Here is a 13,925-nt window from a genome sequence, read left to right on the forward strand (position 1 = left end):
GTAAATTTTAAGTTGAAAAACCAGAATAACTCGAAAAACAAGCTTCACACGAAAAAATCTGTAGAATCCAAAGTTGATTATTTTCGAGAGGGACATCTGTTGCCGGCCGGAGTGGCCGTGCGGTTCTAGGCGCTACAGTCTGGAGCCGAGCTACCACTTCTGTCGCAGGTTCGAATCCTGCCTCGGGCATGGATGTGTGTGATGTCCTTAGGTTAGTTAGGTTTAATTAGTTCTAAGTTCTAGGCGACTGATGACCTCAGAAATTAAGTCGCATAGTGCTCAGAGCCATTTTTGACATCTGTTCGTTCTAAAATTAGCCCACCACCCCAGCCCCCAGGGGGTGTGGCGGTGGGCAACTTTAAAATTTGAAACGGGAACCCCCATTTTTATTGCAGAATCAGATTCTACATAAAAAAACAACGTACATTTTGTCTTAAACACTGGTTTTGATTTTTACTAGTTGGCGCTGTAATTCAAGAAAATCCATGTTCTCATTTTTGCGTGTACTGACATTAACGCTAGTCCGGCCAACCTTTCATTGCCCATTGTGTTTCTCAATTAAGTCATTACTCTTTCACTGTGGAAAATGATCTTTCAGGTTCATATGTTGATACTGGTAAGGACGCAAGTACACAAGAAAGATTTCGGATGTTTGGATGGAAGTTGCCACAAGCATCAAAAGCCAACATAAGTTTTGTAGGGAGAAGAGACTTTTCTTGATAACATGATTTCTCATGCCATAATGCGTGCTTTACTTCAAGCTGGATTTGCGCCATCCTATTCTAGAAGTAAACTTGAGTTTGGTCAGCTTATCTGAATTCTCGTGATGGCAGTTTCGACTGAAAATAAGAAATCCTTTTTTCTATGATATTTCTTCTCCATATTTTCAATGAGTCCATTCATTGCTGGCAAAAGTAATGCTTTCCGCTTGTTTCTTTACCTTTCTAGGTACCTCACTCTTATTTGTACCCTGGGGATGCGTCTATGAAGCTTTCTCTATTTAGTTTATCGATGTTTGTGGCTGCTTCAATGGAAACCGACAAAGATTAGCGTCTACCATCTCCATAGTATCCAACTACCCCATATATCTATGGAAGGTCGTCTGGTGGACATCACCTATTGATACTCACAGCCATCTCTTTGGAAATCGCACTGCTGCTACATCTTTGAAACGGCATCCACCATCTCCATAGAAACCAACAACATCATAATTCAAAATGGTTCAAATGGCTCTGAGCACTATGAGGCTTAACTTCTGTGGTCATCAGTCTCCTAGAACTTAGAACTACTTAAATCTAACTAAGCTAGAGATATCGCACACATCCAAGCCCGAGGCAGGATTCGAACCTGCGATCGCAGCGGTCGCGGGGTTCCAGACTGTAGCGCCTAGAACCGCTCGGCCACTTCGGCCGGCCAATATCATTGCCCCTATAAGAGGGCAGCCTACACTTAGCGAATGTGATGTTTATTTGTTTTCTTTTTAACGCTCTCATTGTATTTATTTGACAACATCTGTCTTAACTAGCTGTTTCTTCTTTATTATAAAATTATTCTACGTAATTTTGATGTTGTATTTACCAACCGGTACATCTTTTTGTACACAATTCTCTCGGCTTATATCTGACCGACAAATGTTGACTTCACAGACTCAGCTGTAGGTGGAGCCTGCGGTATTTAAGAAATAGTTGTACTGGTCTCTCCAGCAGCTGAAGATCGTCATTCAGTGTTTCCTGCTCCATGCACAGCCATTGTCCATGAGTATAGACGTATCTACGTTTTGTTATTTTATAGTTTATTTTTAGTTCTTATTACGTATCCCTCTAATTTATATCCTGTATCGTATTACAGCTGAAGCTCTCTAGATGATCACTTGATGAAAAACCGAAAACCTTTTAGTAAATGTGCTTTGTGATTAATTAATTTCAGCTAGCATGCGTCAATCAGCACCAGACCGTGGCAGGAGATGGCTCCCTCTCAACAACAGCCTGGAGACAGATGCCCAGAAACCATGTTCACAGCACTCCACTCTCTACGTTCAGGAACCTCACATGAAGGGGACGACTCAGTACTGTTGTCAAGCTGACAAATGGGAAGGTTGCTTATTTCACGAAAAATAAGGGATGGGATGGGGCCAGATAAAACTTCCCACCTTTGGTGTACAAAACGCAGAGTGACAAACATGAGGTTGATACCACTCTGTAGCAGTGTTTCGACGATTCGTCGGGCTCTTCGTGCCAAGCGCAGTAGTGAGGTGACCCAGTTCGATTGGACAATCAAACTTTTCGAGCGAGACCAACCGTTGTTCTCACACTGGCTGAACAGTGCTGCAGCGTCTCGGCCTTTGATGTCTGTATTGAAAAGGGAAAAATGTGTGTGTGAAATCTTATGGGACTTAACTGCTAAGTCCCTAAGCTAAGTCGCTAAGCTTACATACTACTTAACCTAAATTATCCTAAGGAAAAACACACACACCCATGCCCGAGGGAGAACTCGAACCTCCACCGGGATCAGCCGCACAGTCCGTGACTACAGCGCCTAAGACCGCTCAGCTAATCCCGCGCGGCGACTACTTTCTACGGATGGCTGTGGCGGCATGGTGCCCCCCTCCCCTCTGCCAAATCCGTCCACAATAACACGAAACAGTCAGCACTCTACCTTCGGCGGAATTTTCCCGTCTCCCTGTGGGTGGGACGGGGGGGGGGGGGGGGGAGATATGGGGGGAAGAGCGGCGGCTCACCTTTCCTGATGAGATTCACTGACTGCCTTCAGCCAACAACAGGACCCAGGACCCAGGGACCACACTGGCAACACACTAGCTCAGCGTGAAAAATGGGGGGTTTTACTCCCAAGCACGCAGGTCCAAAACTCACTAAATAATAACCACGAAAGATTCACAGAGAATTAAAGAACATCACATAGTTATATGTGACAGTAATGCCACAATTTTTTTAATTATTTATTGTATTATTCATATCTTAGCTACTGATCGGTACCATTCACTTGCAAGCTGGCGTCTTCAGCACTGAAATGCAAACGAGGAGACATTTCGCCTCTTATATCTACGCTCCCTGCGGACCCAGTGGCCATCGGCTAACTTATCGTCGACTGACGGTATTTGTAAAGGAAAAAAATCGGATTCGACAGTAATGTTCAGCGTTTTCGACGTCTTTGTCTCAGGTCGGAAATAAGTGGCAGCAGGACTACCTTTACGCAGTATGCCTTGTTTGCAAATGTTTTATGAACAAAAATGCCATTAGCAGCTCTCAGTTCTCATGCAACCATTTTTATTTGCGCCGTCTGTTGACAAAATACTGCCAACAGTTGCGTGTAGCCAGTGATGACTAAGAGTAACAATGCCATTTAAAATACATTGCACGCTGAGATGATAAAAGTCATGGGATAATTTGAAAATCGTGTCGGACCTCCTTTTGCCTGGGGGTAGTGCAACAAATCGATGTGGGATAGACTCAACAAGTCGATGGAAGTGCCCTGCAGAAATATTGTGCCATGCTGCCTCTATAGCAGTCCATAATAGCGAAAGTGTTGGCGCTGCAAGATTTTGTACACGAAGTGACCTCTCGATTATGTCCGATAAATGTTCGATGTCATTCATATCGGGCGATCTCGGTAGCCAGATCATTCCCTCGAATTGTTCAGGATGCTCTTCAGGTCAACGCACTGCCCTTTTATACCTTGCGCACGCGATACTACCCTCATCTGTATATATGCGTATATCTAATTATGACTTCTGACATCTCTCAAGGGAAAATGCCCATCGCACGCCCCTCAGTTTAGTGGTAAGATGGCCCAGTGGATAGCCTGGCAAAAACTTAACACAGATCATGTATGAACTAAGAATAAAGAAGCAAAATGGAAACAGTGAACGGCCCAAACGCAAGGTGTGCAGCATCGAGCGACTCTGAGCAGCCATGGCGTCGTGGCTTTGTGGTCACAGCGTTGCGGTGCGTCGGGGTAGATCGGTGTGATCAATATAATATCCCATTTTTCACAAAATTATGAACTGTTCGTCCGGTCACTGACGTGTATGTTCGCAGTGCCGTGGTGTAACGTCCGTTTGCAACAGCGAGATGTAAGAAAGGTACCTCCAGACGTATGTATCGCCTATTTGTTCTACACAAGTAATAAAAGTTATGACTCTTGCGTTCTGTACTGGAAGTTTTGACTCTTGAATTCCTTTGTTATAACATAGTTCACACCCGTTTATTTGTTGTTTTCATTTCTGTGAGAGGTTTACGTAGTATTTCGCCTGCTCTCACTATTTATCACATTTACTTGCATCGGTAATACAGGGGTTTTCGAAATGAAAGGCGTTGTAGCATTTATTACGTTCAACTTACAATTGTAAATAATACACCAAATGAAATAGCATCTCAAACAGTTTTGTTTGTATATCTGTGCGCAATGGGAAGAGTATGGAATGACAAAGAGTGACTGAAAAACGTGTTGAACGAGTGCGAGTCATTAACGCTTACCCCCAAGAAATACCCTCGCGGAAAGCTTATGGGTCTTTCTTTTTCGGTGAATCAACTGTTACTGATGTTTCTTGTCTTGATGTGCTACAGCTATGGCCCGTGTCTCAATGGGAAGAAGCTGAACAACACATCTTTATTTTGGAGCAAGATGGTGAGCCGCCTCACTGGCATAACTCAGTACGCGAATGGTTAAATGACGTTGTATCCGACCGGTGGATTCGGAGCAAGAGGCCGGTTGACACAGCATTTTATGCATGATCTTCACGTTCACACACGATCTGGCGCGATCATGTGTATGTGCCTCCGATACCAGCTGATCTATCCGACTTTAGAAACAGTGTTACTGCAACAGTTACTCCTGTCACATTGATCAAGGTTCCGGAACAGCCCGCCTGTCGACTCGATGTGTGATCGGTGTTCACAGTGAATAACTGCAAAGAAAATTGTTTGTGGTTCTCTGTCATTTGGTGTATTATTTATAATTGTAAATTGAATGTAATATGTGCTACAAAGCTTTAAAACCGGTATATTAATTTTGAAACACCCTATATATTCTTCCCACAAGAATGATATTCTGTAACCAGTGAATAGTATGATAATTGCCAAGATTACAGAGGAGGAACAGGCACGTCAACGAGTGGAAGGGAAGTTCATACTTTTATGAAAAAAATGGACATGTGGAAGATCTGAACACGGATCTCCCACTTTGCCGTCCAACAGCTTCAGCACACAACCGCGACGCCGTGATTCCCCCAATTCGCTCGATGTTGCACGTCTTGAGCTTGGATCGTTCATGCTTTCTATTTTGCTTCTTTTTTTTGCAGTTCAGTATACCTTTTTCCTGTTTTCATTCTTAATTCGTGTTCAGTTTTTGAAGGGCTGCCCACTGAGCCATTTTACCACTAAATCTAAGGCATGTGGGATGGAATCTTTCGCGTGTCAGTGTCAATACAATGACTACAATAAGTACAGAAAAGCATTGTCTCTAGTGAGCGACATTGTCTATTAAACGATTAAATTTTTTCGTGTTGTATTTTAATCAAAGGTATCACGTTATGATAACGCAACATGTAGCTCTCGTTAAATCTGAAACCAACTTTCACGACAGCCCAATCGCCTTGTAAAAACTGTTAAGTTCCAATTATTAATATTGAAAACGAAAATGTGCACATATACTTTCACATTTTTATTTGTTTTTTCTTGCCACGAATTCCGTCCTTTTCTTTTTTTTTTTTTTTAACCGAACGAATTTCAAGAATGTCATACCACGGCACAGAGATTTCTTTAACCTTTTTTTTCCATCGGGGATTCTGGTTTTTGTTCCGACATGGAAACAAGCACATTATTGGAAGAATACCGCTAGCTGAACCCGTCCCTCGTCAGCTTCCTGATTAACGTCGCTGAAATATTCATGCAGTCGCCATTACCTTAATTATTCTTAGCTGCTTCAGTAATTGACAAAAGGGCAGCACTGACCGCTTATACATATGAGCAGCTCAGTAGATAACCAGTTTTGTGCGAGAGTGTCTCCGTCACAACTATTCTTTGCAATTGCGAAGACCAGTAAGCAAAACATGGATTCTGTTACGGCTTTCCACGACACATTTAAGAACATCCTCTTCCTATCCAGACTGTTCGGTGGTACACCAGTTTTCTTTGACAGCAAGAACAGAAAGTTCAGGACAACCGTATCCGCCAAGATGTATAACTGTGTAATGTTGTTTGTTGATATGACTTTATTTGGACGGTACATCTACCTTGGTGGCAATGGAGAAAAGAGCTTTTACAGAATGCTCGCTTCATATTGTACACAGATCATTGCCGGTGCTACCTGGAGAGTGACGTTCATGTTCGCTAGCCAAACAAACATCGATGCATTGTTACAGAAACTCACTGTTGTTGATGACCACCTGTCTACAAGTTCTGTACCGGAGTATAAAAGCCTGAAGAGAGGAATAAATCTAACAGCAGCCACGGCGGTTCTTTCACTGGCAATACTTTCCGTCTACAGAGCAGTCTCCACTGTTACTAACGTTCTATTTAAAACTGTACTAGGATCTTTCCTTCTAGATCTGCTTCGTTTTATTAAATTTTTGGAATTCACGTCTCTTAATCTCGTTTTACGAAGCAGATTCGCTCGAGTGAATGAAAACTTGCTGGACATTTTTAAGTTGAAAAGCGACTGCGACATTTTACCACAAGTATATTGTTCACAAGCAGCTGCCGATACTTGCGAAGAACACACAATTGTAAATACGGCGAGGCTACCATTCAACAGTACCGAGGGAGCTAAACGTCTTAGACAGAACACTCATCGAGATCGTTGCTTTTCCGGAAGCACAGAAAATACCGTTCAGTTAGCCGAAATACACAAGATAGGAGTGGCACATATGATGCTCTGTGACATTGCTAGTATGCTAAACAAAATGTACAGCTTGCCAAATCTGACAGAAATGGCAGCAAACTTTTTCCTCACAATCACACTGCCTCTGTTATCATCCGTTGCATATCTCGTCACTCGCATTGCGTTTCAGCAACTCGACGGTAATTGGTTCATACCAGGAACGTACAACCAGATTGCTCTCCAGCTGCTGTGGACTCTGCCGAACGTCGTTAAAATCGTCTGGACTGTAGCCACGTGCCAGATGGTGACTCGTGAAGCTGCCAGAATGGAACACATTGCCAGGAGACTAGAGGTCCAGCTGGGGGACAGCCCCGCTGGTGTGCGGCTACGGGTGCTTCTCCAGTCAGCTGAACGGCCCAGATTCTATGCTGGGGCCTGGTTGCCGCTGGATGTTTCGACCCTGTACTGCCTCGTGGGCGCCTACTTCACATACAGTGTGCTGCGAGCGCAGTTCTAATACAGAACAAGTCGGCTGGCAACAAGTGTGGTAGTTTTACAAGCTGCACAAGTAAATCCATTTTAGTTACTAATACGAAATCTATATGTTGTATCTTAGCTGTCTTTTAATCAATGCACATAGTATAATTTTGTTATTTCATACACTGATGGACAAGAACAACCCTGATAATAAGATCAGACAAGGATAAGGAACTTCGAATCGAGCAATATTTTCCAACGACGAACTCACTCAAGTGTGTGCAACTTGAGTACATTATGCTAATGAGATTAGTTACTAATTGAACTAGCTATAAGTAATAGTATCAACTGAACAATGGAAGCTAGGAAAACCCTATAATTCTATGCATGAAATTAGATGGCAATTTTCTGCGATATTGACTGGGCAAAGTTTTACGGTTCAGTCAACTGTACTGAAAGTACAGTAATTCTACTAATTTTTTATAGTAATAAGCACTACTGTAGAATCAGAACTGCAGTGATAGAGTCGACATTCGGTATTGTAAAGTTCTATGTTATTAATAATGAAATCTAAAGATTACGTATTTCAATCTTTCCTAACGTACAGAGAGCGTGAATGAACTTTTATTCTAACAAGTACAGTCTAACAAGTAAGTAGGGCAAACTAAGTCATTGGAGAAAATTAAAACGTAAAGTACAGTCTGAACACTCTTCTTTTATCAAATCACAATTTTCATTACAAATGCTCGAAATTTCTACTTTGGACATTGATTGTTTAGTGCAGCTTCTCGAAAGCTCCTTGGATGTTCCTAATGATCGTTGTCCCATCTAGACACACCCAAACACGATCGCTTGCTAGAGAAATTTCCTCGTGCTGGCCAATAATTGTCTGTCTTTCTATGGCCGCAGATCCACAACAGCGTATTTCCGCCACGTGGTCATTTGCAAAATTTTGCCCGATTCGCCGTGCTCTACTGCCCTCATCATCAGGTTGTTTGTCTAAAATGAATACTACACCATCGTATCAGTTTCACTTCAGTTTCTCTGATTTTTTCCCTTTTTTTCGATGTCGACTACTTCCTTCAGATGTTCATACTACTCTTCAATATGGGTTTATAAATTTTACTTTCAGCTGTTGTCTTCCTCTTAATCTTGTAATATGCTCATATTATTTTCTTTTGATTTTGTTGATTGTTATTTAATATCGCTACTCCTGTTGCAGTTTAATTTTCTAAATTCTTTTGTTCTAAGAAATGTCCTCTTGAACTCTAGAATGTAGCTCTCCTGGTGTTTCTTTAAGTCAGAATTCACTTTCGTACACTGAAAAATGAATGGTCATTTAAAAAAATTATTATTGATTTATTTCTTAAGAGTGTACACTGAAGAAGTGTCCTCTTGAATTCTACAGTGTAACTCTCTTGGTGTTTCTTTAAGTCAGAATTCAGTTTAATACACTGCAAATGGAATGTAATTAAAAAAAGTAATTATTGTTTTGTTTCTTACGAGTATACAGTTGACAAATTCTTAACTATGAAAAAATTCCATGCAACTTGCAATGCCAGCATTGATTAACCTACTGTATTACACTACCGCTTAGACCACCATTTTTCATTAGTTCAAATTACTTTATTTAGCAATTAGTACTATATCCTTCAAGTTTACCTAATAAATACTCAAACTGTAGTAGAATACAAACCCAAACTTCTATGTGGTAAATGTTAAATATTTGCAATGTCTTAACGAAAACTGACATAATCGCCTGTAATGGAGACCAATTAAAACGGAATCTTTCAGCGTCTTATTTATTTCGCTGTCACAGAACTTCTTACTTGTAGACTTAAGTAAAAGAAGAATGTTTGATCTCTGACTGTAAAATAACAAAATTTGAAATTTGTAATGTCCTTTTTCGTGGATATGTAGCAGCTTGACATCTATATGAATGTATGTATTACATAAATTATTATGCACCTGAAAGTGAATTACTAATTCATTGAAATGTTTGCAGACATATTAAATAGAAATTTGTTATTTGTTGTAGAACAGTGCCCAATCTTCAAGTGCTATAGCATCGTAATTTCTTTACGTGTAAGCTTTACTTTCTGAAACTTCCTGGCAGATTAAAACTGTGTGCCGGACCGAGACTAGAATTCAGGACCTTTGCTTTTCGCGGGAAAGTGCTCAACCATCTAAGCTAGCAGAAGAGCTTCTGTGAAGTTTGGAACGTAGGAGACGAGGTATTGTCAGGACAGAAGCTGTGAGGAGGGGTTGTGAGTCGTTCTTGGGCAGCTCAGATGGGCAAAATAAAGATTTGTTGCGAGGCAAATGTTCTTGTCACGCCATGCCCATTGTGCCACATGCTTCAAGATGATGACAAAATTTCGTAGCAAGAAGTTGCATTTCGGTAATCATCATAAGTGATGGGTCAGCGGCTTAGTGACATAAGATGTTACTTTGACGTTATGGAAGACGAAGAAACTTGAGTAGCGACGTCAGGCAGTTTTCATGTTACCAGTGAAGACTCAGTGTCTGGCAGTCCAAGTGGAAGCAGTTACAGATAATAAGACAGAGGCACTCGGTTGTCCTGAAAATAGTGCAGTTCAGGTTGTAGAGCATGTTGATTAAAATTTTGAGAGCATTTATAACACAGGTATTGAGGGATTTAGAATAGAAGAAGCAAGTGTAAATGTGGTGGAAAATGATGTGTGTTCTTACCTTGCTAAATATTTCTGTATTGCAAAAAGTGACTTGAATTGTGTTGATGAAGGCACATCCAGTGCAGCTGAAGAACAGAATCTGGAAATATTAAGTGTTAGCTGCAATGGACAGACTCTTACGTAAATGGTAAAAGGTCAAGAACCAAACTGGGAAGATCATCAATGGAATTGGTCGCCTGCGGCAAGAAGACACGAAATCATCGGGTTCTGAAATTTAATTTTGCTCGCCTGAAAGGTGCTGGAAACTGTGGAGCAGTGTCTGCAGATACAGATATTACAGAGCCCAATATCAGCTGTGACTCTTGCATACGCACGGACTATCGTAGGACAGAAGATCACCACCTAGGGGCAGGTGTTATTTTCAAAACAGGTGCTGGAGAGACTGGATTAAAAGAGAATAGTAAGACAAATTCCAGTGTAAACCTGCCATCGGGCGACAATACATTACGAGCAGTGGTATCTGCAGAACATCTCATTGACATGTCCAGATTTAATCCTGAAGATTATCCAAGTAAAGATTGTGATGAAAGGGTGAGAATAGAGCGGGCGAGAGAAATTGCAGAATGTATTGAGCCACCACCTGGATTTCTCCCATCTGCTCATATCCAGATCGCGCGTGATGAATTCACGGCATTTTTCCAATCACGTCTAAATTTCCATCCATCAGCGTTCTCAACGTGTCGGCAAATAGACATGAGTCTGTCGTCAGGAATACCAAGAACTGTTCACACCCAAGTGGATTATATTCATTGTCTGGTGCCTGACCTGCTGCAAATTACTTCTTCTTCATTTTATCGGGGTAAAATGGATCGTTATGCGGCAGAGCGATTGTTGGAGGGCAAACCTGAGGGTACATTTCTTCTTAGAGATTCTGCACAAGATGAATATCTGTTTTCAGTTAGTTTTAGAAAATACGGGCGATCTCTGCACGCACGCATTGAACAGTGGAAGCACCGCTTTAGTTTTGATTCACATGATCGGGGTGTATTTGCTTCACCAACAGTTTGTGGTCTCATTGAGCATTTTTTTTTACCGATGCTTACAAACCAGTGCACAGAAATTTCACAATTCCCCTGCGACACTTGTGTCGAGCTGGTGTATGCAGCAGGGCCACGTATGATGGATTAAATCAGTTAAACTTGCCTACGTCTCTGAAATCCTATTTTAAAGAGTGTCGTTACAAACAACGTGTGCGAGTAAGACGACTTGACTCACAACAGTAATCTAATGATTTACTCTGCTGTAATCTTTTCTTTTTTGTTGTTGTCGACTAAAATGAGTACCAAAGAGGTGCTTGAATGTTTACACTGTTTGTGTACATGATTTTATGCAGTTTGTTGATGTATATTTTATACACAGGAATACGTGTTCTGTAACTATAGAGAAATACGTTTAATGGTAAGAAAAAGTCGTAGTGCACTTGCCCGCGAAAGGCAAAGGTCCCGATTTCGAGTCTCGGTCGAGCACACAGTTTTAATCTGTCAGGAAGTTTCATATCAGTGCACACTCCGCTGCAGAGTAAAAATCTCATTCCTTACTTTCTATTTCCTATGGTTCATTCATACTCATTGCAAACACTGTGTTGATTGTGTTTACACCTACTCGCATGTGGTGTTCTTCCGCAAAGTACATATAGAACTGTATTAAAGAAGCTGCGATTTTTGCACTGAAATTTGAGTGTTGACACATGAACCACGTTTAGAAAAAGAAAACAGCATTCATACCACAAGTGAAAAACAGAGAAATAAACTTTATATTCAGTCATGTTCAGAGTAGGGGTTAGCCACATTAACTTTCAACATGCTTCCAATGCAGATGAAGCCTGTTTGTAGAAAAGAAATTTGTTTTTCAAATCCCAATGGAAATCTTTACCCTTTGCAAATTCCTTCTATCCCAGCACGTTTTACTGAATTACAGGATTGCGGTTCAGAGATCAACAGTATTATTTATTGGTGTTTAGTGCACGCATAATGCTGCTAGCGACTGCTTAGAAGACTGGCAAATATGAAGATAAAAAAGAACACTGCTTAAGAAGATACAGAGGTCTCTTTATTTTAGTGCATTTACCTACGAAGAGGAGATTGCTAGAGCAGTGACGAATTTTGCAGACAGGGACAACCATCCTTTATATTCCTGCCACCTTGCAGCCTTCCCTTGGTTTTGTTATTGATTGCCATTTCTACTCTTGATATTCATGCAGCTTATTCTCTTTTCCTCTAAAGACCTCTTTAATTTTCCTCTAGACGGTATCTATCTCTCTCCTTGTTACAAATGCTTCTAAAACCAGTCATTTGTCCTCTAGCGACTCCTACTTGGTCATGTTGCACTTTCTGTCAATCTTATTTTTTAGACATCTTTCACTATATTTGCTATATTTCTCACACAAAGACTAAGAACATGAATACAGACTGAAGGACGCCATACCTTCTAAAATAGTCTTAAGTGCTCATGTTTTAGAACAAGTGTCACGTTTTTACTTCATAGTATGGTACGACAGCTATCAGCTTGAAATAACTTACAGAATAAATTAAATATCAGGGGATGTGTTAAAATATACAGACCAGCTCCAACAGTGTGAGCATGGGTAAAGCAATTGCCTCAGATTTCTGGACGACGTGGAGATGAATATAGGGGGCCGGTGGACAGGAGTTCTGCAGAACGGTAGTCATCCAGGACTGACGTTGGAAACACTTTCCATGCAGAGTCAGGTACTAGCTGCTCGACGGTCAACCGAATTACCACTGAAGTGTGACATGAAGAGACGTGTGAAATCCAGTCACATGTAGATATAATCGATCAAGATAACATCTCATGAGACTTTTCATTAGATTCAACCACGCATTTAGCCATTTGTCTTCAAAATCAACGGCTTATTCATCGTTTGCAAGCATGAATCCCAACATCCCCCTCCCCTCCCCTTCCAAAGAAATTGGTTAAAAGATTTCTGCAACTAGAGTTGGAGACATCTCCCACTGCGAATACCCTCCTGAGTCCCATATGTGTGTGAGTGCCTGTGCTTCTAATGTCGTCAAGCGTCTGATGAACCAATTTAGTACTTCCCCTTTCTCGATACAGATTTCAAATAAAAGCTCATTTGTCAGAGTCTATTGATATTAGTACTTAAACTCAGGTAAACAGCTACACCAAGTCAGCTTCTTACACTGTATCCGTTATACTTCTTTGTTTTCTATTCCTTTTCAGGAACAACATTCAGTTTTGTTCTACTTGTCTTAACACTATATCATTAGAAATAGTGTCTCTTTCACCAGCTGAACCTACATTCATTTGTATAACAACGCTTTATTTCAGTTCATTAATTGGAATTGTTACGCGTGAAAAAAGTATGTGAACAGGAGAATAAGGTCCGAACAGAACGGCGTTGCTCAAGCACTTGATAGTGCCAATACGACACAGCCACTTCCTTGCTTGAGTACGAGCGAGCTCATTGGAAAACTGTAAGGCGAGTACTAACCTACTTTTCTCTGTTCCTCAACATGTAAGAAACGCCGAGGAGGATGCAACAACGCATATCAGGGATTTGACAAGCAGTTAAGACCCTGAAACGACCTAGTTAAGCAATAGTAACAGAATGGAAGACCGCTGACAACTAATAAAGAGCGGAACCGTTTGGTCAAGTCAAATGACCTCAAGAAGCAGAGCCTCTCCTCGAGGCCAAAGCTGGAGTCAGTCGATCAGTTGGATTGATGGCGTTCATGTCGTTCGCACATGATTCTGTGATTATTGTGTTGTAACGTCCTGTGTATGAGATTTCTCCAGTACTTGCCTCCTTAAGGGATGACCACTGATACGTAGCCACGGATGACAGAAGACAGCCTCTAGTACCAGCCGCTAATGGTGGGTAGTCCAGGGGCCAACATACACCGTTCCACCCTGGGC

At 41.3% G+C, this 13,925-nt stretch overlaps 1 protein-coding gene across 1 annotated transcript; it reads left to right on the plus strand.

The window, feature by feature from the left end:
• Positions 1–10,190: 10,190 nt before the first annotated feature.
• On the plus strand, positions 10,191–11,302 carry LOC124795737 (suppressor of cytokine signaling 5-like). Its single transcript, XM_047259818.1, is given in 3 exon segments — positions 10,191–10,398; positions 10,480–11,070; positions 11,073–11,302. Coding segments are annotated over 3 exon segments (1,029 nt in total).
• The last annotated feature ends 2,623 nt before the right edge of the window (positions 11,303–13,925 follow it).

The sequence above is a fragment of the Schistocerca piceifrons genome, chromosome 4 (genome assembly GCF_021461385.2).
Source record: "Schistocerca piceifrons isolate TAMUIC-IGC-003096 chromosome 4, iqSchPice1.1, whole genome shotgun sequence".
NCBI classification, from domain to species: domain Eukaryota; kingdom Metazoa; phylum Arthropoda; class Insecta; order Orthoptera; family Acrididae; genus Schistocerca; species Schistocerca piceifrons.